This window comes from Phaseolus vulgaris, chromosome 10 (genome assembly GCF_051622355.1).
Source record: "Phaseolus vulgaris cultivar YP4 chromosome 10, ASM5162235v1, whole genome shotgun sequence".
In the NCBI taxonomy this organism is placed as follows: domain Eukaryota; kingdom Viridiplantae; phylum Streptophyta; class Magnoliopsida; order Fabales; family Fabaceae; genus Phaseolus; species Phaseolus vulgaris.
This window is the reverse complement of record NC_143507.1, coordinates 16,611,916-16,639,220: the sequence shown is the minus strand read 5'-3', so window position 1 is coordinate 16,639,220 and position 27,305 is coordinate 16,611,916. Positions and strand designations below refer to the sequence as shown.

The 27,305-nt window shown below is 40.5% G+C and overlaps 2 protein-coding genes across 2 annotated transcripts; one reads left to right on the top strand and one right to left on the bottom strand.

Annotated features, from left to right (window-relative positions):
* Nucleotides 1–4,730: 4,730 nt before the first annotated feature.
* LOC137817847 (uncharacterized) lies at nt 4,731–5,369 on the top strand. Its single transcript, XM_068621072.1, has one exon. It carries the CDS (start codon nt 4,731–4,733, stop codon nt 5,367–5,369), a length of 639 nt encoding a protein of 212 aa, XP_068477173.1.
* An 18,034-nt stretch (nt 5,370–23,403) lies between these two features.
* LOC137817845 (uncharacterized) lies at nt 23,404–24,760 on the bottom strand. Its single transcript, XM_068621071.1, has 2 exons — nt 24,713–24,760; nt 23,404–23,958 (listed from the first exon to the last, which is right to left on the bottom strand). Exons 1-2 carry the CDS (start codon nt 24,758–24,760, stop codon nt 23,404–23,406), a joined length of 603 nt encoding a protein of 200 aa, XP_068477172.1.
* Nucleotides 24,761–27,305: the final 2,545 nt, after the last annotated feature.

The window sequence follows — 27,305 nt, the reverse complement described above, 5'->3', positions numbered from 1 at the left end:
TGCTTTCCTTTGTTTTGGATATTTTGAGTGATGGACTATCGAGCCATGTACCCCTGGGGTTCTGATACTCTCTTAAGAGAAACCTCCGTATACACCTGGTCCGAGGAAATAGTACATTATATGAAGAGTGAGTGACCAAAAAAGTGTATCCTAGGTAGGGAGAATGATAGGGGTCTAAAGGTAGTGCCTTGTAGGGAGGATAACCAATCTGCTGCGATGAATCCTGATGGAAAAACACGCTTATTCTATTAGTGATTTTTGTAATTTCTTCTTTGGATGAATGATGAAGGAGATATGATGAGCGGAAGCATTAAAGAAACTCAAGAGGAGTTTCCATCGATTGAAGTGTAGTTAGGAATTTGTGAGAGTGAGAGGTGAGGCTAACTCACTAGGAAAGAGTCCAGGCTAAGTCTTGAAGGAGACTAACCTAGGGAGAACTTAAGAACAAGTAGAATGGCCAAAAATAGGCAACATTTCATTACTATTTCCAAGTTAAAGAAATACATGTATAAGAGACTCCTATTTATAGGAGAAAGTCTCTCAAAAACTCCTAAATGAGAGTGACAAGTGTTACCACCTTATTGGTGCAAAACCTCTCCATTAAGGAATTGACATGTGGAGACTCATGCCTTCCTTGCCTACATTTCTATTTGCACCCCTCTTTTACTATTTTACACATTACTTTGTTTTCTATCTACATCTTTCTCTACTTTGGCCCAAGATACAAGGCCTAAAACTTCTTAACTACTCTATACAATTTTTACAAGGCTAAGAAGAAGAAAAAGACTCTACAAACTCTTCATTAAAGCTCGATCTTCGTCTATCTTCTTGGCCGAAAGTTTCGAGGCTGGACAGTTTCCATCATTCCCTCCCTCTTGAAAAGATCTGTCCTCAGATCTAAATGATGCTCAATGACAACAGCCTCTGTTTATTTGATGTTTTCCTCTTGGGTCAAATGTCAATCTACATTAAACATCAAACAAACATGAGATAAATTTCTGTTTTAGAGGAAAATTAAAACAAAAGAAAACTAAACAAAAATAAGGCATGTTCCTGCCGGTTGACCAGATTGTGGTTAGTGCGTAGCTGCGACTCGCGTATCAAAGACTCCCTCGTTCTTGATTCCAGATCTTCACCCTACACCGTCGTGAGTACCTGAAACAGAGAAGAACAATGGGCGCCCTAGCGGCCATTTGCACTCCGACACTCAAGTTAGTAGGCAGAAAACACTATGCACCTCCGTATCGGAACATTGTAATTGTGGTGCTTTGAAGGCGCGTAACTGTATTCTAACAAACTTCTCTCTGGTACTCAAATCACCCGTGCGTATAGTGTGTAAGCTCACAAATGACTCAAGTGTGTGTAAGAATGTCAGAACGTACCTCACTAAGCTTTCAAAAAAGCTTATATACCTTGGGTTTCAGTGCTGATGCCACGTGTCACTTATGACTTAAGCGCAACTCCACGTGGAAGGCCTTACGACGCTGTAACCCAACTTAGGGAAATTCCAGCACGTAAGTCTTCCCTCCTCGAAGTGCATCTGGCGTAGGGGGTGACTACCTGGGTGCCAACTCATGCGCCCCAGCCCTTAGTCACTCGCCCTGGGAGTATCTTAGCCTTCCTCTCGCACCATTCGCGTAGAGTACCCTGGGACGTGGCCCTCTCCCGGGTCATATCTGTCCCAGCGATTCTCCAAAGGTGGCGTGGGTCGCCACGTCCTACACCTCACGCATGGGTACTTCACGAGTCATGTCACTCCCTGTTGGTACTGGGAACATGGCCTTGAAGCCACCTTTCTATTCTCTTTATTACTGTTCTGATGTACCGAGGCCTGAGGCCTCCACACCCGTGCCGTGGCCTCTCACTGTGCCACCCCCTCCACGGTCTTCCCTACCCGTGGGTATCGGGGGGTGGCACCATCTGGCCCAACGCACGCTCTCAGAATAACGGTTCACGCCTTTAAGGTGGGTGACGCCTAAACCCGCCGACGCCCAAAGCGGCGACGCCCACACCCGACGACGTCCACACCTGGCGACGCTCACACCTGGCGACGCTCACACCTGGCGACGCCCACACCTGGCGACGCCCACACCTAGCGACGCCCAAGGCGGTCAACGCTTACCTTCCTCCTTGGAGCCCCTTGGTGAGTCCCATCGTATGTTTGACTTTGGTCAACGCCCAAGGACGGGTCGGCACAAGGCCCTTGATCTTTAAATTTCTTTTTAAAGAAAAACATAAGGCCCCTTTCAAAAATATTTTTGTTCACTTTGTGTTGTTTATTGCCCAAGCTATGCAACACAAAGTTTGGTTTTTGAGATTTTTGTAAAGAAGAATGAGCATTATATGATTGAAAAGAAGAGTTCAAAGTATTGCAATCCCCCCTTTAAGGATTCTTTCTCTGCCATGCTTTTAGGGGGTGTCATAAAAGACTTTTCTTCTTTGTGGGTTTCCTCTTCTTCTTCCTTTTCAACCAAACATTCTTCTGTATTTTCTATGGAGGAAACATTTATATCTATATCTGGTTCAGCTCCAAACATAGATTTTTCTGCAAGCACATACTCACAAGGGTTTTCTAGAGAAGATAAAATGTTATCGATATCTGATTCAACTCCAGGAAAAGAGATTTTTGTATTTTTCTTTTCTATCATCACTTTTTCTTTCTTTTTCTTTCTCTTATCTATCTTCCCTTTCGTCCTCCTCTCTTTCTCTTTTCTCCTTCTCTTCTTTCTTTCTTACAAGAGCTTGAAATTTTTCTTTAAACTCTTTTTTCTCTTCTAATATATTATTTTTCTCCATATATAAAGGTTCTTCCTTTTTCTACAAGCTCTTTTATTTCTTCTCTAAGCTTCTTCTCTTTTACAGATGAAATCAGAACAAAATTTCTTCTCACACACATTTTCAATTCATCCCAATTGCATATTTCTGATTTTCTGCCAATTCTAACATTAGTTTCCCTTTGTGTCCACCAAGACCTAGCATAATCTTGAAAACTGAGGGTGGCTAAGGGTACTTTTCTTTCCTCACTCACATGGTGGCAGACAAAAAGTTGTTCTACCTTCATTTTCCAGTCTAAATATGTTTCAACATTTTCTTTTCCATAGAAATGAGGTAGATCTACCCTAACCTCTTTTGAGCTTTCTTTTCTTTCTTTTCTAACTCTTCTAGGTGGGGGTTGATAGTATTCATTAATTCTAAGACTCTTTTCCTCAAAAGAATCATTCACCCTAGAGCTAGATGCATGAGAATTTTTTTATTTATTTAATGTATTCATTCCTTTCATTAACCTTTTTCAACTCTTTTTGTAATTGTACCGACCAGTGCACAGGCGTAGTTGATTGCTAGTGGGTGTGGGCCACGTAAGCTGGGTCCCATGAGCAGCAGGGGCCAGCGCCTCGCAGACGACACGCCTAGGGCGTCGAGGAGAGGTCAGACCTCGATCATGTGTGGTGGGTCCCACTAGCGGTATGCCCAGAGTGTCGCGTAGATAGTAGCCCAAGGGATCGAGGAGTGGTTAGACATCGGTCATCAGGATATGAAGTCAAATAGCAGAGCTGGACCACGAGAGGTGGATCCCAGACCACTCATCAGTTGTGAGTTAGGGAGAAGCCTAGGTCACGAGGGCCCATGCGTGTGGTGTGGATGGTGTTCAAGCGTAACACAAGTAAAGAGCCACTGGAAAATATACGACCTAAGAGGGTCACGTTCCAGGGGTGAGCTGCATGCATACCACGTGAACGACTAGGACGGTCCCAGGACGGGTGACCCCAGAGATCAGGTGCACGAGTTGGCACCCAGGTGGTCATCCCGTCAAAGGTTGCACTCCAGTTAGGGAGCCTTACGCGTTAGGTTGCCCTAAGAGTGGGTGATAGCGGCGCTAGGACCCACCCTCAGAAATCCTAATTTGGGTAGCGGAAACAGTGGAAACCCTGGACTATATAAAGGGTAGTAATAAACCTAACAAGGTACGTTATTCACTTGCGCCACTTCACACACACAATTTACACAGAGCTTTTACGCTTAATAGTTTTGGTGTTTCCCAGCCCTAAGATTGACTTGAGCGTCAGAGTGCAAACGGCCTCTAGGGAGCCCTATGTCTTTGTGATTTCAGGTGTTAGATCGAAAGAAGGCACAAACGAAGGCACAGAGAATCGGGCGTGTGATTATCGTGAGACGTACAAAGGCAATCGAGTCAACCGGCAGGAACATTTAGCGCACACCGTGAGGCACGATTTAAAACATTATCCCATCCGCGAGAACAAGAAAGATCAAGAAAGATGAGAAATACAAGGCAAGGATCCGTTGCATCGAATGGAGGCAAAAACCTCACCCTGCAACAGATCATGGAAACGATGTAGGCTCTCCATGAAACGATGGTTGCATCGAGAGCGGATGAAGAGCGCATCCAGATTGATTTGGCTGCCTCGCTGGCAAGGAATGAAGAACTGCAAAGAGCCAACGAGGAATTGCATAGGGGGTTGCGGAATCAAGGGGGGGAGCGTGAGATGGAAGATCAATAAGTCACGACGCCACCCAGAGAATTCCCAATGCCATTTTCGCAGGCGATCATGGACGCCATGATACCAGCCACGTTCATGGGCCCTAAAGCCACCTTCACGGGTGTAGAGGACCCAGAGGCTCACCTCACGGCCTTCCATATGCATATGATGTTGGTCGGAAGTACTGACGCAATGCGATGAAAGTTGTTCATGAGCACTCTGGTAGGTACGGTGATGGAGTGGTTCATCAGCCTCCCTGATGGCCACATAACATCGTTCACGCAGCTGTCCAAGTTGTTCAGGGAGCAGTACATCGCAAATCGGGCTCCCCCACCTATCTGTTACAATCTCTTTGACGTAAGACAATATCAGGGAGAGTCTCTGAAAGACTTCCTTAACTGTTTTGGAGCACAGGTGGTGAGGCTAAACACCAAGGACGAAACGATAATGGTGCACACGTTCAGAAAGGGCATTGTGCCAGGGCCTTTTAGTGAATCACTCATCAGAAACCGTCCCAAAACTTTCTGCGAAATAAGGCGTCGGGCGATGGCTCACATTGCTGCAGAGGGAGAAGTCAACGAGAAGTGCACGTGTGTTGTTCCCGCGCGTCCACGAGCACCAGGTCGACCTCAACCCCTGAGGGTACACAAGGCAACGACAGAGAAGAAGACCCCAGCGAAGCAGCAACCCTACCAACTCAGAAAGCCCCAAACCAAGGGGCATGCAAGGGAGAATATGCCACCAAGGCACAACTTCATGGTAGAATTAAAGGACCTCATCGCTATCCCCAACGTAGTAGAGAGACTGAAGATACCCGCAAAGATCGACAAGAAGTTGGGGCCCAAAAAGAACGCCTGGTGTGAGTTCCACTAAGCATTTGGCCACCCCATACGCAACTGTTTGGCGTTGGGTCACCAGCTGGACGAGTTGGTGAAGAACGACTTCCTGAAGGATTACTTGCAGGTAACACAGAGTGCCGAGGACGTGGCGGTGACAGGGGATGACCAAGGGCATAAAATCCCCGTGCATGGTGAAATCCACACCATTTCGGGAGGTTTTTCTGGAGGAGGGTGCACCGCTTCTTAGCGAAAGAAGTATGCACGAGCAGTGATGTCGGTAGAAGCACAAGAGGCAGATGACGCCCTTGACATTGACCTTGTCTTTGTTGGGTTTAATAGTGCCAAAGTTCAAGAGGGGGGGAGGGGGGGTGAATTGACCTTTTAAAACTTTCTCGCAGAAACAGTGTTTAACACAGTTTTACAGAAAATAAATCGATTTATGTGAAAATGAACAGATTTATTTCAGCACTGTTTTTTTTTTTAAAAGCGTTTATACAGCAAGGTTAATCACAAGATTATGCAGATAGATTTTCCAGATGCACACACACAGATATCAGATTAAAAAAACAGTGAAACACAAAACAGCAAACTTCAATTTCAAGCAAGTGATTAAGGTTCAATTGATAGCATGCCAATTAATTGAGTTACCTTTACAAACAACCTGTTCCAGTGGCTTTTAACAAACTGTGAGTGTTCTTCTTGATGTCAAGCAATTTTCCAGAAATTAAGAACAATGAATCACAGAACAACAAGCTTCAACTTTAAGCAATTGTTTAAGGTTCAATTAATGGCTTTGACAATTTCTTGAGCAACCTATCACAGTCAATCTGTTCCAGTGGATTTTAGCAGATTATATATGTTCTTATCAGATTCAAACAACTTTTTCAGAAATTAAGAACAGTATACATAGTGCCCAGAAAGAATAGATTTATTTTCAATTGAACAGATTTATTTCTTTGTTGTTTTATCAATTATGCAGAAACGAAATTGCAGAGAGTGAGAGAGAATGAACACAAGCAGTTATACTGGTTCACTCAACTGAGCTACATCCAGTCTTCACCAAAACCAGGTGGAAATCACTAAAACACAGTACAACCAAGTACAATTCCCACTGTTCTTGAAACCTACAAGAACTTAGGTACTCTTGCTGAAAAAACCTATTTCAGCTCACACACACACTCTCCAAGAAAACCTATCAAGAAGAGTGTTCAACCAGTAGGCAAGATTGAGGATACAAAGATCTGCCTTAAACCAGTAGGCAAGATTGCTAGAACAGTAGCAGCACCTCACACCAAGCTTTTGGAACCAAACCAAGAACAAGCACTTTGTGATTTTCGAAATCTTTGAAGAACAAATGCTAATCCTTTGTAAACTTTTGATTCTCTGCTGTAAAACTTGTTTTTACAAATGTATGAACGATTATTAACTCAGAAACAAGTTTTCATTTTATAGAAAACCAACTTATAACAGAATTTTGAAAAACAGTTAAAGCTGTTATAAAATGAACAAATTGAAAATAAAATGAACAGATTTAATTTCAAAAGCAGTTAGAGAATTTGTTAAGTGAGGAGACTTAGTCAACCATTCTGGTGCAGAGATAAAACTAAAATCGTTTAAGCTTGACATGGCACCAGAGACAAAAAGAATCTATTCATTTACAGATGAACAGATTTATTTTTCAAAACGAAAACAGAGAAAGTTTAACTATTTAAAACTCAGTCGTTTTGAAAGATAGAAGACTTAGTCAAAATACATGATGCACAAAATCTAATTTTTACAAGAGTTAGCCAAGGCATCAGTGTAAAAATGAATCTGTTTATTTGGAAAAGAACATATTTATTTTTATGCAGTAAACGTGTTTTTTTGTAAAACATGTGAAAAACAGTTTAAGAAAACTTATGTTTGTTCTTATCACATGGCCAGTGGTTATGAGGTGAGTTACTCAGCAAAAAGCCCACTCTTAGACAACCTCTAAGCACTACCTAAGACACACTTAAAGCAAAGCAAAATACAAATGAAATGTACATAGAAGTCTTCATCAAACACAATCTTGAAGGGGCAGCAACCGTCTTCAACAGCACTGCACCAGATTTTAAACCAGAAAAACAACAGCAGTATTGCATAGCATAAGACATGGTTTTAAGGTGCAGAATTAACTCCTTGTTTCAGTTTTCAGCAACTATTTTTCTCCCCCTTTGGATTCATCAAACAGCATATGAGCATAGGGAAAGAAAATATGAAACAGAAACCATAACCATAAAAATCCAGAAAAATAAAACCATATTGTTTAGCATTACAAACTTTTGAAAAATGATAAAAACAGCATTAAACAACAGAAGACTACTGATCCTTGTAGTAAAGCTCTGCAAGCTGTGCCTGAACCCCTTCAATCTGATCATCAAGGTGTTGAAACCTTGCATGAGTAGTCTCAAAGTATGCCCTTTGTTCTGCTGACATTACATCAAGACGATACAGCACTTGCCTCTCAAACATAGACATTGGTTCTCCTCGGTATTCTGGAGCTTGATAGGCAACTATGGCATTTGCAGCAACTTCCTCATGTACAGATTGGGTAGCAGGTGAGTCATCATCCATAGGAACAGCTTCATCTTCATCCTCATGTTCTGCTTGAGGGTCCTTCTCCTTGAGAACCACCCACTTGTCCTCAATTTTGTGAAAACCCATTTTGGTGAGAGTTGAATTATCAATCTCACTTACAGCTTTAATAGGGTCGTTTCTCTCATTTGTAACATCAACACCAAAGTAATCAATTAATTTGGAAACAAGAATAGCATAGGGAAAACGGTAATCGGCCAACCTTTTTTACTTGAGCATGTGTTCATTGACAATGAACACCCAGTTTACCTTAATCTGGTTCATGATGCAATATAGGAGAATGAGATCCTCTTCATGTAAGACAGCATGGTTTGTCCCTCTAGGAATCAGTTGCCATGCTATGATGTATGCAACTAGGCGTGGAGTGAGGTTCAAATGCCCTGCATGGAACCTGTTTATACTCTCTGTAGGATTCCTCATGCAACTCTTATAATATTGCAGCTTGTTGAATTCTGAAATTTCACTGGTATTTCCCTTTCCTACTTTCAATCCAGCATATTTTATTCCAGCCACAGAGTTCCACACCTCACTTGTGATTTTCATCTTAATTCCTTTCACATAAGAGACAACATTCTTCCCATCCAATGTGAGGTTAGTATAAAACACCTTAACCAAGTCAGGATAAACATTACCCGTTAATTCCAACATATTTTTTCAGTTTCTAGTGCTTCAACACAGCCCTTGTTTCTACCAGTTTTTCAGATTTCAGCCAGTTGAAATCCAGCACTTTGGGTATGTTGATCTGCTTCCTGCTTGTCTCATGAATGTAGGCATTGATGCCTTCTTCATTTCCAGCGAACCATCCTTCTAACACACCTTGAAAGGTGGTTTGCTTCCCCTTATTTTTCTGTTTCTTGGAAGAAGAAGCCATGGTTGAACCTGAATTCTTTTCTTGGTTTCAAATGGTGAGAACAGAAAACGAATAACCAATGTGGGTAGCAAGTATTCACACAGATTTATATAGAAATGAATGGGTTGATATGGCAGTTATGAGTGGATATGCATGAAGATTTTATGCTCTGAATTTGTGCAGAGAATATTTGAAAATGTGCAACAAATATTTAGGGTCACGATGCATATACTCATGCCTTTATTGAGCACCCAAACCATCAAATCGGTTACATAACCATGACCAAAACCGTCAAAGGTACAGAGGTTAATGCCCACTAGGTCAGTCAAGCAGTCAAAGATCAAAATTTCTCTTTCCTAGTCATCAATGCATATTAGTGCAGAAAATAAACACATTCAATTACGAATAAACAGATTTAATTTTTCATTGTTAGGCACAATTGACATTTATAATACCCAATTCATTAAGCAGAAAATTAAACCTATCTTTGGCTAATGGTTTTGTGAACAAATCAGCAAGTTGTAAGTCAGTACCAATGAACTTAATATCACATGTTCCATTAGATATGTGTTCCCTTAGAAAATGATGCCTAATTTCAATGTGTTTGGTTCTTGAATGCATGACAGGATTTTTGGTTAAGTTGATTGCACTTGTATTATCACACAGCAGAGGTATATGGTTAAGTAAGATACCAAAATCATTCAATTGTTTTCTTAGCCATATAGTTTGAGCACAACAACTCCCTGCTGCAATGTATTCTGCTTCAGCAGTGGAAAGAGCTACACAAGCCTGCTTTTTGCATTGCCATGAGATCAAGCTTGATCCAAGCAGATGACAGGTTCCACTTGTACTCTTCCTGTCAATTTTGCAACCTGCAAAATCTGAATCAGAATAACCAGTTAAGCTTAATGAAATATTACCTGGATACCACAAGCCAACTTCTTTAGTTCCTTGCAAATACTTCAAAATCCTTTTGACAACATTGTAGTGTGATTCTTTAGGAGCAGATTGAAACCTTGCACACATGCACACTGCAAACATTATATCTGGCCTGCTGGCAGTGAGATACAGTAGTGATCCTATGAGTCCTCTGTATTTGGTTTCATCAACATAAATTCCAACTTCATCATGATCTAAATGACAGCTTGTTGAGAAGGGTGTGCTGATTGGTTTACACTTGTCCATTTCAAATTTCTTCAGCAGATCCTTGCAATACTTAGTTTGACTTAAGAAAATGCCATCCTTGAGTTGTTTGACCTGCAAGCCTAGAAAATAGTTCAACTCACCCATCATTGACATTTCAAACTCACTCTTCATGACTTTCACGAAAGCTTCACACAATTCTCCATTGTTTGATCCAAAAATGATATCATCCACACATACTTGTACTAGAATTGAGTCATCTCCTTTCTTCTTAATGAACAAGGTCTTATCTGATGTGCCTCTGTCATAGCCTTGTGAGGTGAGAAAATCACTTAGCCTCTCATACCATTGCCTAGGAGCTTGCTTGAGTCCATAGAGAGCCTTTTGGAGTTTGAACACATATTCTGGATGTTGATGGTCTTCAAAACCTGGTGGTTGTGAAACAAATACCTCTTCATTTATATAGCCATTTAGAAAGGCACTTTTCACATCCATTTGAAATAGCTTGAACCCTTTGATGCAGGAGAAGGCAAGCAGCAGTCTAACAGCTTCTAACCGAGCCACTGGTGCATATGTCTCATCATAGTCTATTCCTTCTTCTTGATTGTACCCTTTAGCTACAAGCCTAGCCTTGTTTCTGGTGATCACTCCATGCTCATCCATCTTGTTTCTAAATACCCAATTTGTTCCAATTACATTCATCTCAGGTATTCTAGGAACAAGAGTCCAGACCTCATTAAGAGCAAATTGATTCAGTTCCTCTTGCATGGCTAAAATCCAGTTGCTATCCTTGAGAGCTTCATTCAAATTCTTGTGTTCAACTTGAGATACAAAGGCCATTGCTTCACAGAAATTGTTCAAGGATTTTCTAGTTGACACTCCTTTCTCAATGTTCCCAATGACATTATCAAGTGTTAAATCTCTTGGGGTTTTCCACTCTTTTGGCAAACCTGCAGCTGCAGTAGATTCTTGTATAGCATGTGTATCAGCAGTATCAAAATGAATCGATTCATTTTGATTTAAAACAGATTTAAATTCATTACTGTCAGGGTTATCAGCAGCAGTTTTAGATATGCTATGATCAGTTTCATCAAAAACAACATGCATTGATTCTTCTACTATAAGCAACCTTTTATTGAAGACTCTATATGCATGGCCATTCAAAGCATAACCAATGTGCACACCTTCATCAGATTTAGCATCAAACTTACCAAGATTTTCTTTGCCATTATTCAATACAAAGCATTTACACCGAAATACTCTAAGGTGGCTTACACTAGGTTTTCTGCCCTTATACAATTCATATGGGGTTTTCTTAAGAATTGGTCTTATTAAGGTCCTATTTAAGACATAACCTGCAGTATAAACAACATCAACCTAAAAATACTTAGGTAGCTTAGATTCATTTAACATAGTTCTAGCTAGTTCCTCTAGTGATCTATTTTTCCTTTCAACTACACCATTTTGTTGGGGTGTCCTAGGGGCTGAAAAGGTATGAGCTATCCCATGCTTCTCACAGAACCTCTCAAACTTAGTATTTTGAAACTCTCCCCCATGATCACTTCGAATTGATTTAATGCAGCAACCATTTTCATTTTGCAGAATTTTTGCTAATTTCTTAAAGGCAGTGTAAGCATCATGTTTATGTGCAAGAAATAAAGTCCATGTAAATCTAGAGTAATCATCCACAACAACTAAAGCATACAAATTTCCAGCCAAGCTAGCAACTCTAGATGGACCAAATAAGTCCATATGTAACACATCCAATGGATTTTTTGTAGAGACAATATCCTTTAACTTGAAAGAGGATTTGATTTGTTTACCTTTCACACAAGCATCACAAAGCCTGTTGTTCTGAAATTTAATGTTAGGCAAACCAGAAACTAAATCTTTAGATTTCACATGGCCAGTGGTTATGAGGTGAGTTACTCAGCAAAAAGCCCACTCTTAGACAACCTCTAAGCACTACCTAAGACACACTTAAAGCAAAGCAAAATACAAATGAAATGTACATAGAAGTCTTCATCAAACACAATCTTGAAGGGGCAGCAACCGTCTTCAACAGTCTTCACCAAGGTCGACCTCTGAGATGTTGTCCCACACGACAATGACCCGGTGGTGATCTCAACAGTAACCGCTGGGAGGAAGGTACACCGTGTACTGGTGGATCAAGGAAATTTTGGCATACGTGATGTTCTGGACAACTTTCAACAAGTTGCAGTTGTCCCCTGACCTGCTAAGGCCTTATACTGGCTGTTTCTACGGTTTTGCGGGAGACCAGGTGGAGGTGCGTGGGCACCTAGAGCTGAGGACCACCTTCACAGACGGTGTCGCGTCCCGTGCAGAGAACATCAGGTACCTCGTCGTCAACGCCCCCTCTACATATAACGTACTGCTAGGTAGACCTACGCTAAACAGATTAAGGGCGGTATCGTCGACAAGGCACATGAAGATGAAGCTGCCTGACTTGGGGGGAAGGTGATTACCATCAAGTTAGATCAGAAGGAGGCTAAGAGATGTTACAAGAACAGCCTCAAGACGAAGAGGGGGGTGTTCATGGTTACCACCAGGGCGCCAAGTGAAGAAGGGGTTGCCCCATTAGAGATAGCCCGAGCAGAGATCGCCTGAGAGAGGCGACCTGAACCAGCCGAAGAGGTCATGGAGAGGGAAATTGGAGGTAGGACGTTTAAGCTTGGCAAGTCACTAGGCCAAGCAGCATAGGACTAGATCGCTGAGGTCATAACACGACATCTGGATGCCTTTGCATGGTCCGCTTCAAACATGCCAGGCATAGACTCAGACTTCTTGTGCCACCGCCTCACCATGGACCCCAAGGTCAGGCCTATTCACCAGCGAAGAAGGAAGTTCAACAAAGAGAGGCGACATATCATTAAAAAAGAGACAAAAAAGTTGTTGAGCGACGACCACATAAGAGAGATCCAGTACCCTGAGTGGTTGGCCAATGTGGTTTTGGTGAAGAAGGACAACGGGAAGTGGAGGATAGCGTTGACATCACCGACCTCAACAAAGCATGCCCAAAGGACTTCTATCCTCTACCAAGCATTGACGCCTTGGTAGACAGTGCCTCGGGCTGTAAGATGCTCAGCTTCTAAGATGCACCCTAGGGACGAGTGCAAGACAGCGTTCATGATAGAGTTGTCTTGTTACTGCTACACCGTGATGCCCTTCGGGCTCAAGAACGCAAGTGCCACTTACCAGAGGCTGATGGACTGAGTGCTAGCGCCCATGATAGGGCGAAACGTGCAGGCCTACATAGACGACATGGTGGTGACCTCGCAGGTGAAAGATCAACATGTGGTTGACTTAGAAGAGCTATTTACCCCAATAGCCAAGTACAGACTGAAGCTGAACCCCGAGAAGTGCGTGTTCAGGGTGGAAGCGGGTAAGTTCTTGGGTTTCCTTCTCACCGAGCGTGGGATAGAGGCGAACCCTGAGAAGTGCGTTGCAATCCTTGCAATGAGAAGCCCAATCTCAGTAAAGGAGGTGCAATAGTTAACAGGGCGGATGGCCGCTCTGTCCAGATTTGTATCAGCTGGAGGAGACAAGGGTCACCCTTACTTCTAGTGTCTAAGGAGGAACAGCAGGTTCATTTGGACCAGGGAGTGCGAAGAGGCGTTCCTCAAGCTGAAAGCACAGTCCTTTAGTGTTGTGCAAACCACAACTAGGTACTCCGCTCCGCCTGTACTTCACTGTGACGGAGCGAGCAATCAGTTCGGTCCTCGTGCAGGAGCAGAACCAAGTTCAAAAGCCTATATACTTTGTGAGTAAAGTATTGCAAGGGCCTGAGGTGAGGTACCAGGCCCCAGAGAAGGCGGCCTTGGCAGTGGTGTTCTCGGCGAGGAGACTTCGCCATTATTTCCAAAGTTTTATAGTGGTGGTGATGACAAACCTGCCTATCTGCAAGGTCTTGCAAAAACCGGATGTGGCGGGAAGGATGGTACAATGGGCAGTGGAACTCTTAGAGTTTGATGTCCAGTACGAGCCCCAAGGTCCTATTAAAGGCCAAGTTTACGCAGATTTCGTGGTAGAGCTCTCCTTGGCAGATGCACACCAAGAGGAAGCCAACTTCCGGTGGGTGCTCTCTATAGACGGGTCCTCTAACCAACAAGGTAGCGGGGCAGGCGTCATCTTGGAGGGGCCGAACGGGCTATTGATCGAGCAGGTCTTACGGTTCGCCTTCAAGACCAGTAATAATCTGGCGGAGTACGAAGCCCTCATTGCAGGCATGTTATTGGTGAAGGAGATGGGAGCACAGAGCATGTTAGCAAAGAGTGATTCCCTATTAACACAGGCCAGGTGACTGGTGAATACCAGGCCAAAGGATCCTCAGATGGCTGCCTACCTAGGGTATGTCCAGATTCTGAAGGGATCATTTGTTAAAATGGATGGCTTTAAACTAGAGGGGGGTGAATTGTTTAAATAGGGTTTTCGCTAACTTTTAAAACAAGAATGAAATTATCTCAAGAAACAATTGATAAGAAATTCAGTTTGCCAAAACAGCAATAAAAAGAAGCAGTACCAGAAAAACAATCGGGTGTTTCACAGAAACAATCGGTTGTTTATACCAGCAAACAACAAACAAAACTGAATTTAAAGAGTTAGGGATAGAGAGATTGCACACAGATGTTTATACTGGTTCACTCCAAATCCAGAGCTACATCCAGTCTTCTCAGAAACCCTTAGGAAATCCACTAAGCAATCACAACTTGATCACTTACACCACAACCAAGAAAGTGACCTTGAACACCTCAAGACACACACTCTTCTTGGCCAACACACCAACACTAAGATTGTTGATCTTGATCCCCTCAAGAACACACAACCAATCTCAGCAAACACAGAAACGAAACTTGTTTTACAGAGTACAAGGATTACACTTGTTACAGAAGATAATCTGAAATCAATACAAGCAGAATCCTATTCCACACACTTTGATCAATCACAAACTCTAAGCAACCTCAGCTCTTTGAAAAACTCAAAAAACTCTTTTTAAAATCTTGTAAAAGATTGTTACTCAAATCTGTTTTTCTGAATTTATTCAAAGATGTTGTTTGTTATCAAATTTTAAAAAACTCTTAAATTGCATTAAAAGATTGGTCAAAGCATTTAATGACTGGAGCGTAAGCAGTTAAATCATTTAAAGCTCAGTCAAAGATAAAACAATTTTTTTGTTATGGTCCCAAAACAAACAATTGGTTGTTTCCTCGATTAACCATTTGAAAAACAGTTTTCAATCTTTTCTCAAAACATCTAAGTATAAACAATCGGTTGTTTCGACAAAACAATCGGTTGTTTTAACTTAGTTTGAAAACATTTTACTTTCACAAAGATTGAGATTGCCTATGCTTTAGATTCGATCAAGGGGTGGATTACAACACTCAAACTACCCCAGAACTAGACTAAACCAGCACAGCAACGACAAGCACAGCCAAGGCTTCAACATCCTTCAAAGGGTTTGGATTCTTCAAAGCTTGAACACCACTTGGTTCAACAATCTCCCCATATTTGATGAAGACAAATCCCTGATGCTTGTGTTTGATCTGATTGAATCTGAAGCAGTACCTGTAAAAATAGCATTTATACTATCCAATGCTTCTTACAGCAGCAGGTTAGATTTTTATGTATTCAAAGCATAAAACATGATAAACAATCGGTTGTTTACACGAAACAATCGGTTGTTTTTATCAGCAGCAGCAGAAAACAGCTTTAAATCAGAGATTTAACAGTTTATACAGTATCAGATAAAGATATACAAGAACCAATTAATTCTCCCCCTATTTGTCTTCACAAATAGACTTTAGCATTTATCAAAACAGATTTAGGAGAGATTATTAAGATCAAGAATACCTAACTCATTTCAAAGGAAGAAAAACCTCTCTTTTGGTAATGGCTTCGTGAAGATGTCAGCTAACTACAGTTTGGTCTCCACAAACTTCACTTCATAGTTCCCTTTGTTTACATGATCCCTGATGAAATGATGCCTTATCTCAATATGTTTGGTCCTTGAGTGCTGAATCTGATTTTTGGTAAGATTGATGGCACTTGTGTTATCACACATCAAAGGAACCTTGCTGATTTGTAATCCAAAGTCTGCAAGTTGTTGTTTTAGCCACAGAATCTGTGCACAACAGTTTCCAGCAGCAATGTATTCAAGAACCTTGCTTCTTGCTATGCCATGAGATTAGGCTTGAGCCAAGAAGGTGGCAAGTTCCACTTGTGCTCTTTCTATCTAGCTTGCAACCTGCAAAGTTAAAATCTGAATAACCAATTAAATGAATTTGAGAGTGAGAAGGATACCATAATCCAACAGATGATGTTCCTTTGAGATATTTCAGAATTCTTTTTGCAGCTTTGAAGTGTGACTCTTTAGGATTTGCTTGATATCTTGCACATAGACACACCGCAAACATGATGTCTGGCCTACTAGCTGTTAGATAAAGCAAAGATCCAATCAATCCTCTGTATTTTGTTTGATCTACACTCTTTCCAGCAGCATCCGCATCCATGTAACAGCTTGATGGCATTGAAGTGCTTGCTTCTTTGCAACTCTCAATTTCAAATTTCTTGAGAATCCCCTTGCAATACTTTGATTGACTTAAGAAGATCCCATCCTTTGTTTGCTTAACCTGCAATCCAAGAAAGAAAGACAATTCTCCCATCATAGACATTTCAAACTCACCTTTCATTGCAGCCACAAATTCTTCACACAAACTATCTTGTGTAGCACCAAAGATGATATCATCAACATAGATTTGCATAAGAATTATTTCTGCATTTGACTTCTTGATGAAGAGAGTCTTGTCTACCATTCCCCTTTCATATCCATGAGATAGAAGGACGTTGCTAAGCCTCTCATACCACTGTCTTAGAGCTTGCTTCAGTCCATACAAAGCTTTCTTCAACTTGAAGACATGGTTAGGATACTTATGATCTTCAAAGCCCGGTGGTTGATCTACATAGACTTCCTCATTGATGTAGCCATTCAAGAAGGCACTCTTGACATCCATTTGGAAGAGTTTAAAACCACTCATACATGCAAAAGCCAGCAGCATCCTCACAGCCTCCAATCTAGCAACAAGAGCAAAGGTCTCACCATAATCTATGCCCTCTTCTTGATTGTAGCCTTTGACAACTAGCCTTGCTTTGTTCCTTGTGATCACACCATCCTCATCTAGCTTGTTCCTGAAAACCCATTTCGAACCAATAATATTCATTTCATTAGTTTTAGGGACAAGAAACCATACCTCATTCCTTGCAAACTGATTCAACTCTTCATGCATAGCTTCAACCCACTTCTCATCCTTGAGAGCTTCCTCAATTGACTTTGGTTCAATTTGAGAGACAAAAGTTGTGTGCCTGAAGAAGTTTGAGATGGAGTACGTGTGCAGACACCTTCCTTTATCTGCCCTATGATGTTATCCACTGACAGATCTCTAGGAATCCTCCACTCCTTGGGCAGCTCACTCTGTTGCAGAATTTCAATCGGTTGTTTCTGTGAATCAACAGGTTGTTTTTCTACACAGATTTCTAGCTTCTCCAAACTGATGCTCTGTTCATCTTCTTCAGCACTGGTCTTTGGGATTTGATTGATTCTGCGATCTACCTTATCAAAGACAACGTGAACTGATTCTTCTACAATCATCAACCTCTTGTTGTAGACTCTATATGCATGACTTGTGAGTGAATACCCTATGAAGATACCAAGGTCCGCTTTCTCGTCAAACTTTCCCAAGTTTTTCTTTCCATTGTTGAGAACGAAACAGCTGCAGTCAAAGACTTTGAGATGACTGATGTTAGGCTTCCTTCCATTGAAGAGTTCATATGGAGTTTTCTTCAAAATAGGCCTTACCCTATTCATCACATAACATGAGGTGCTCACTGCGTCTGCCCAAAAGTACTTAGGAAGTGATGATTCACTAAGCATTGTCCTTGCTAGCTCTTCAAGAGACCTGTTCTTTCTCTCTATTACTCCATTCTGTTGTGGTGTTATTGGAGCAGAGAAGTTGTGCAGAATCCCCATCTTCTCACAGAATTTGCTGAACTTCTCATTCTGAAATTCTCCTCCATGATCACTTCTAATAGAACCTATGTTGTTGTTCTTTGTGTTCTGCAACCTTCTTGCTAACTTCTTAAAAGCAGAAAAGGCATCACTCTTTGATTCCAAGAAAAGAGTCCAAGTGTACCTAGAAAAGTCATCAACAATAACAAGAGCATTATAATTTCCACCAAGACTCATAGTTCTTGAGGGTCCAAAGAGATCCATGTGAAGAAGTTCAAGAGGTTTCAAGGATGAAACAACATTTTAAATTTTGAAAGAAATTATCACTGGTTTCCCCTTTTGGCATGCTTCACAAATGTGATCCCTCTCAAACTTTAGTTTTGGCAGCCCAATCACAAGATCCTTTGAAATTAGCTTGTTCAAGTGATTCATGTGAATATGAGCAATTCTTCTATGCCAAAGCCAAGATTCATCTTGCTTGGATAGAAGACATCCAATTGAACATGGTGAAGAGATATCTAGAAGATACACATTATTAACTCTCTTACCTACCAACATTACCTCTTTGGTGTTGGGTAGACAAATTTCACATGTGTTTGCCTTGAACATCACTTGATATCCCTTGTCACAAATTTGGCTAATGCTCAGCAGATTATGCTTTAGGCCTTCTACATAAAGCACATCATGAATTACCAAGATGTCTTTGTCTCCTATGGATCCTCTCCCAAGAATCCTTCCTTTGTTGTTGTCTCCATAGGTGACATGACCCTATTGCTTAAAGGAGATGCTCAAGATCTTTGATTTGTTCCCTGTCATGTGCTTGGAGCATCCACTATCCAAGTACCACAGTTGCTTGCTCTCCTCCAAGATTTCCTATAAAAAAGATTTTCAAGTACAAAGATTTGGTCCCCTTATGAATGTGGGTCCATTTGGTTTACACTCATCAATTAAAGCTTTACTACTCTTAGGAATCCACTTCATAAGACCTTTAGGAACAACATATTTTCTAATTTTACAGAACCTCACAAAATGGCCTCTTTTCATGCAATAGAAGCATGTAACAATCGGTTGTTTCGATGGGCCAATCGATTGTTTTTCTGGCATTTTCGAAAATGATTTTGAAAATCTATCTTGTTTGTTTTGTGGATTAAAACCCAATCCAGCTTTTCCAAAAACACAATTTTGAGATGCTAGAACACTCTCAAAGTTGGATTGGCCTTTAGAAAGCTTATCCACAGTTTTAACAAGATAGTGGACCTTCTTTTCAAGATTTTCTCAATTTTCACAAACTAGAGTATCACACTTGCAAGAGGAGTTTTTGTAAATGATTTCAAGATTTTCAAAATCTGTTTTTGAATTTTCTAATTCCTCTTCCAGTGTCTTTACTTTGTTTTCAAGCCAGTTGTTCTTTTCTTTTAACCGATTGTTCAAGAGAGCCAATCGGTTGGCTTCTTCATGTGTTTCTTGAAAGGCTTGAAGCAATTGACCATAATTTTCAGAGTTTGAGGAGTTTGATGAACTTACACTACTTGAGTCATCCTCCTTTCTGGCCATGAAGCAAATGTTGAGGCTTTTCTTATTTTGCCTTTTTTTCCTTCTTGCTTGACTCTTTGTCATTGCCTCCTTTGGTTAATTGTGTCCATGAGCAGCCTTGAGTGTGTCCCACATATCCTTAGCAGTTTTGCATTTTGATATCCTGAAAAATTCATTAGTATCTAGTGCAGAAGCTATTATGTTTTAAGCAATACAATTAAGCTTGGCCATCTTACATTCATCATTGGTCCATTGAGACCAAGGTTTTGCAATGAAAGAACCATTCTTTTTAAACTTTGGAATGTAAGGACCATTCTCAATTGAATCCCAAATTCCTTGATCAATAGATTCCATAAAGATTTTCATTCTTGGTTCCCAATATTTATAATTCAATCCACAAAATAAAGGTGGTTTGTAGATTGAACCACCTTCCTCAAAAGATAGTTTTCCAGCCATAGAATTTTTTTTTTTGGATCAACTTGAATAACTTTCAAGAACCAAGCTCTTGATGCCAATTGTTAGAATATATGACTTTAAACTAGAGGGGGGGTGAATTGTTTAAAGAGAGTTTTCGCAATCTATTCGGCCTTGAATGAAATTACTTCGAGAAAACCTTGATTAAGAAATCAGTTTTTCAAAACATAAAGCAAACAGCACAACACTAGTAAAAACAATCGGTTGTTTTACCAAAACAATCGGTTGTTTATACCAGTTAAAAAATATCAAAACTGAATTTAAAGAGTTAGGGATAGAGAGAATGCACACAGATGTTTATACTGGTTCACTCCAAAACCAGAGCTACATCCAGTCTTTTTAGAAACCCTCTGAGGAAATCCACTAAGCAATCACAACTTGATCACTTACACCACAACCAAGAAAGTGACCTTGAACACCTCAAGACACACACGCTTCTTGGCCAACACACCAACACTAAGATTGTTGATCTTGATCCCCTCAAGAACACACAGCCAATCTCAACAACCACAGAAACGAAACTTGTTTCACAGAGTTTAAGGATTACACTTGTTACAGAAGATAATCTGAAATCAATACAAGCAGAATCCTATTCCACACACTTTGATCAATCACAAACTTTCAGCAATCTCAGCTCTTTGAAAAACTCAAAAACTCTTAGCAAAATACTTGTCAAAGATTAATTCTCAAATCTGTTTTTCTGAATTTATTCAAAGATGTAGTTTGTTATCAAATCTCAACAAACTCTTAAATTGCATTAAAAGATTGGTCAGAGCATTTAATGACTGGAACGTAAGCAGTTAAATCATTTAAAGCTCAGTCAAAGATAAAACAGTTTTTTTGTTATGGTCCCAAAGCAAACAATCGGTTGTTTCCTCGAATCAATTGGTTGTTTTGGTTTTAACAGCTTTACCATTTGAAAAACAGTTTTCAAATCTTTTCTCAAAACATCTAAGTATAAACAATCGGTTGTTTCGACAAAACAATCGGTTGTTTTAACTTAGTTTGAAAACATTTTACTTTCACAAAGATTGAGAATGTATATGCTTTACATTCGATCAAGGGGTGGATTACAACACTCAAACTACCCCAGAACTAGACTAAACCAGCACAACAACAGCAAGCACAACCAAGGCTTCAACATCCTTCAAAGGGTTTGGATTCTTCAAAGCTTGAACACCACTTGGTTCAACAAAGCATGTATCCAGTCTTGGGGGACGAAGCAATGCAGGTTTGCTTGGTCGAAGGAGGAGAAACCTGGATAACGCCCTACAAGCGCTACCTGGCTTATGGGATACTCCCATTGGAATCCGCAGAGGCCAGGAAAATCAAGAAAAATTCTTCCAAGTACACTCACAGTGACGGAGAGTTGTTCAAACATGGGTTCACCCACCCAATTTTGGTATGTGTAAGGGGAGACCAATGCGCACGTATAATGGCAGAACTCCACGAAGGGATATGTGGGAGTCACATCGGTGGAGGATCTCTACCATCGAAGGCCATTCGTGCGGGATATTATTGGCCGACCGTAAGGGAAGACTGCACAAGGTATGCACAACAGTGCAAGAAGTGTCAACAACACGCTGACTGGCACAAGGCACCGCTAGAGGAGCTCAGGTCGATTTACAACTCTTGGCCATTTCATACATGGGGGATCGACATCCTGGGACCTTTTCCTCTGGCGATAAGGCAGATGAAGTACCTCATGGTCGCCATGGAGTACTTCACAAAGTGGATCAAGGCTGAGCCAATAGCGTAGATCACAACCCACAAGATCACGCACTTCGTGTGGAAGAATATAGTGTGCCGCTTTAGGGTGCCGAAGCGTTTGACGTCTTACAATGGCACACAGTTTGCAAGTCAACAGCTGGGCAAGTTATTCTCAGAAGTTGGAATAAAGCAGGTGTTCGCATCAGTCGAGCACCCCAGACGAATGGGCAGGTCGAGTCTGCCAACAGAGTCCTGCTCAGAGGTCTGAAGAGGAGGCTCGAGAAGGCCAAAGGAACTTGGGCAGAGGAAGTTCCTAGAATTGTGTGGGCTTACCACACCACTCCCAAGTCCACCACCAGAGAGACACCCTTCAACTTGAGTGTTGGTCCACCTTCCAAGTCTACTCTTTGATAGTTTTCGTTATTTAGAGTATCTAACCTGAGTGTTGGCTTACACACCAAGTCTACTCCTAACACCTATGTGGTGCTTTGCTACCACATGGTTGGTTCTTTTTCACATAACGCCCGAGCATGGGTGGTTCTACTAATGCCAAGGTGGGTCGCTCTCTATACCTTTAGCTATGTACTTTTAGGTATTGTTGGTTTAGTACCCTCTGGACTCAGAATCCTACTAAGCATAGAGCGTACTGCCTCATAGTGTATGCTTTCGAGTGTCTGGGCTTAAAATCTTAGCAAGCCAAATCATCTTTCCCTAACTTAAGTCAATCAACCTTAGTTATGCCTAACTATGTTTCGAGGCACCTGAGCTCATAGTCTTACTGAGCAAAGGTCGCCCTTTCTGATATCCAATTATAGATATTTTTTTTTCATAACTTGTTGGCCTTTAGAATGTCTGATCTGGGTGTCATCTCACACACCATGTCTACTCTATTAAGGCCTTTCAGTCGGAGAATCTGACTTGGCTTACATGCCAAGTCTACTTTTGAACAATTTTTATTACTTGGAGTATCTGACTTGGGTGTTGGCTTACACGCCAAGTATACTCCCCCCTCCAGAGTCTCAATCCGTATACTCCGTTTCTGAGTGCCTCTACCATGCAGAATGAGTCGGTCCACTTGGGAGACAACTTGTTATCCAACTGGTAGGGGTGAGCTTTCCGCATCACCAGGTCGGCAGCTTGGAACTGTCGGGTCTAAGCTTGGACCTTTGTTTCTGCTCTACCCTTCACCTTCCTCTCTTTGTTAGAATTTTCTATCACTAAGTTCTGGAACCGCGGTGAGCTCTCCTGGATCTCCACAGGGATCATGGCGTCTGTTCCATACACCAGGCTGAAGGGTGTTTCCTTCGTGGTGGATTGTGGAGTGGTGTGGTAGGCCCACAAGATTCGGGGTACCTCATCATCCCAGGTCCCTTTAGCCTTCTCCAACCTCCTCTTCAGCCTCTGAACAAGACTCTGTTGGCAGAATCAACCTGTCTGTTTGTCTAAGGGTGCTCTACCGAGGCGAAAACCTGCTTGACACAGCTTACCTAGCTGCTAGTTTGCGAACTGGGTGTCGTTGTCAGACACCAAACATTTTGGAATCCAAAAACGACAGATAATGTTCTTCCACACGAAGTGCTGAACCTTGTGGGCAGTTATCTGTGCCACGGGTTCAGCTTCTACCCACTTGGTAAAGTACTCAATGACCACCACTAGGTACTTCATTTGACGAATCGCTAGTGGGAAAAATCCCAAGATGTCTATTCCCCATGTGTGGAAAGGTCAAGGGCTATGTATGGACCGCGACTCCTCTGGGGGTGCATGATGCCAATCAACATGCTTCTGACATTGATTGCAACGTTGTGCGTACTTCATGCAATCTTCCCTCATGGTCGGCCAATAATACCCCGCCCAAACAGCATTCAGGGAGAGAGCTCGTCCCTCAACATGACTCCTACAGATGCCTTCATGGAGCTCTGCCATGATGCGCATACACTGATCCCCACTCACGCATGTGAGGATAGCGTGTGTGTAGCCATGTCTAAACAACTTCCCATCTGCCACGGTATACCTCCCTGAGTTCTTCTTAGTCACCTTGGCCTCCACGGTCTCTGCTGGGAGCATTCCATCAGCAAGGTAACTCCGATATGGTGTCATCCAGGTTTTGCCTACGTCGACCTGACAGATGTCCAGCAATTCCTCTCCCAACAAGCCATAGGCGCTTACCTTAGGCACCTTCAGTGTTTCTTGCGTTAATGATTGATGCTCTCTTCTTCCACCCTCTAAAGTCTCCACCTGTTGGACCTCTTCCGCATAGACTGCGGCGGTTCTGGGTGACTTCAAGCAATAAAAAAAATGTATATTGTGGCGGTTATTTTCGTATAAACTAGCGTTTATAACCGCCACAATATATGCTTAATGCCCGCCACAAAGTTTAATGTGGCGGTTTTACGCTACCCGCCACAACACCCGCTACTTTAAACATAGTGTAAGTAGTGACAGTTTTTATATGTAAGTAGTGTTAGTTATAACTATCTCAATTTACATTTATTGAAGAAGATTCTAGCGCTATAATATACGTAAGTAGTGGCGTTTTTAACTGGCATAATTTTAATTCTGAATAAATAAAATTTAACCACCACTTTTTTATAATCCTTTTTATAATCTGTTTTATACAATTATAAAATTTAACCACCACTTTTTCATAATAAAATAAAATAATGTATAAAGTTATAATCATCCATTCATTTCATTCAAAATTAAAGCACACATATCTCAAAATCCTTCCTATATAATATACAATCATTAGGACATGCATGTATCTTTTATACTTCATACCCATCAGACAAAGAATCTTTTGGGCCTCATGATTACGAATAGGTAGAGTATTTCCCTCTGGAATCATATCCTTCAACAACTGAAGCAATTTCGTGGATCTTTTATCAATCCATCTATTTATTACCTTCAAATTCATCAATCTTAACACCACCGACAACCGTGTGAAGTTAGTTGATCCAAGAAAGAATGGAGTCTCCGAATCGCTTGACATACTTTCATATCCATGCACTTCTACAAAATACTCAGCTCAAACATCACGAATCTTGTCCTCCAATTGATCATCATGTACTACATCATCCATGGCGAACTGAACATATTCTTCGGATACCGAAACACTTGGTAAATTTAATAATTCACCATGCAATGTTCAAGTTGTATAAGATCATAGAAACCCATAACACAGAAGGTGCTCCCTAATTTTGTTAACATCCAATCTCCTTCTGTTCAAAAAATTAACCCACAGAAACCTAAACTTTACTCCATCATAACCACTACTACTAGCGTTACATTGCACAAATTGTATAAATTCTTCTACTCCTTTTTCATACTCATCACTTATGCGAATGGAGTTAATCCAATCTCGATCCATTATGTTCTGTAATGGCCATTGAGGTGTTCACTAATGCATTTGAAATCTCACATTTTTATTACAGGTATGAACTTATCTCATTCAAAAAGATTCACTTTTATTATAATTTAATAGTACATAACTTTAATCAAGATTCCTTATATTTAACGAAATTTCGGTAGCATTTCACATTGGTCTTCAAGTGACATGAAATGAAAGTGGTGACACAAAATCTCCACAACCAAATATGCACCCGAAGAACAACATGAAATACTATGAACCAAAATTACGTAAAATATATGCATGCCAATTACAAGTTACGTACTACTGAACTAATAAAAAATTATTGTTCTTCTCAAATTGTCCACCTGGATAATTCAAGACTCAATATAATTATTGTCACTGCAAAATGTTTTAAAAAAATTGCAATAAGAGGAATAATAGACAAATACTTGTATTAAATATCAAACGGGAAACTAAGGGTTTCTCATACAGGAAAAAATTGTTGAGAGTCGAACACCCCAACTTAAGACCATTACGTATCAAAGAATTATAAATATACATGTAATATAAAATTAACAAATTTAATCATACATACAATTATACATAATAAAAAATATCAATTAAAAATAAATAAATTATTTATAATATAATTACAAAATATAAATAAAAATCATTAAATTAATTATGAATACTAAATAATATTACTCTAGTTACAATCTAACAAATTAATAATTCTATTCTAACCTAACAATTAACATAATATAAATTAATAATAAATACAAATTATAATAAATACTAAAATATACAAATTAGAAATAATAAAGAAAATATTAAAACGAAATTAAAAACACCAACACGGAGTGAAGGGAAACGGTGGTGGTGGCAACAACGATAGTGGTGGCAACAGATAGAAGAGGCAAAACGAAGGCAATGAACCGAATGAATGGAATGAGAAATGACCAATGAGAGAAAGAGCAATAAACAATGGGAGAATGTCGCAATGAGTGTGAATGTTGTTGAACAAGGTGCTATAATGTCTCCAAATCCAAGAGGAATGCTTGAAGACCTTTGCTGTTGGTTTTCTATATGAGTCTAGTAGTGATAGAGATCAAGTAACAGAGGATTTTACTAATGGAGGAAGAAGCCATCCACCCAAACACTTAATGTTCTTCCTTCTAGTCTTCTCAAAAATTAAAGAAGAATTAAATAAAGAGAGGACCAAGCGTAAAGCCAAAAGAAGACTACAAGCATTCAACAATGGGCTCCAATTAATATCTCTCTTTATAGTTTCTTTTGTATAAATTTGTAAATAATATAGAATAGCTTTAGGATGTGCTAAAGAGGGAAACCTTAAAGACACCTCCATTGTATAGAACTTTAGGCGCTAGTTTTAGGAAAAATCTAGAAAGTTGTCTCTTCACACTCCTTTAGGTGCTAGAATAGAAGGAGTTAGAAGGTGACCTTTCAAAAGCTTCTCTTGTAAGCTTTTCTTGTACTTTGTGACCAACCCTCTCTATTATAAAAGGGGTGCTTAGGTCTTTGAAATAAAAAAAATTGATTTTTGAGTAAAGAACCTCTCCCAAATTGGTGAGTGAATTGAGAGAGACTTGTGTCTTCTTCTCTTCTAGTCTTATCTTGAGTGCATTCTTGGACTCTCAAGTGGCGGCAACTACACTCATCTTCAAGCCTTTCATCCTTCAAGTGGTGTGCACATCTCCAAGAGCTACAATCACATAAGTTTCCTAGTTCTTTTCATCTTCTTCATCCATTTCCATTCCAAAACAAACTCTAAAACATGTCTTTGATGTTTTCTAGTCATTTTAATCGGTAGAATTTGCTTGTTTTGTGTTTTTGTTCGGTAGTTTCTTCTAGTTTGCTGTTCTTGTGGTTTTGGTTGTGTTTCCTCGTGTTTTAATCGGTTCATTTGTGTTCTCTCTTGTTTTAATCGGTTCATATGCCATATTATGGGTTTCTATGTGAGTTTGGCTTGGTTACTTGTGTTTTGGTGAGTTCTTGAATGTTAAGAACATTGATCCAATTCTTAAAAAGTGCCTAATCATATTCCAACTCTTGTTGAATCCATAACATATTTATATCATATCCATATCATGTTTTTGATAGCATATCATGTGGTATCATGAGTCTTAGGTTTGTTCTTATGTGTGTTTGAGTTGTTTTGGCACTTTTAATTCAAGAACTTTACATTATTGTTGTTACCTTTCTGTTTTAGGTTTTTTTTTTTTCTTTTTCTTGCTGTTTTCTTATTCTTATTACA

Bases quoted from the DNA above. Each gene is read 5' to 3' on its own strand.
- LOC137817845 (XM_068621071.1), bottom strand. From the start codon at position 24,760: ATGGATGATGTAGTACATGATGATCAATTGGAGGACAAGATTCGTGAT. The intron at 23,959-24,712 runs GTTTGAGCTGAG...TATTGCTTGAAG, and splicing joins TGGAGGACAAGATTCGTGAT to TCACCCAGAACCGCCGCAGT.
- LOC137817847 (XM_068621072.1), top strand. From the start codon at position 4,731: ATGGAGTGGTTCATCAGCCTCCCTGATGGCCACATAACATCGTTCACG.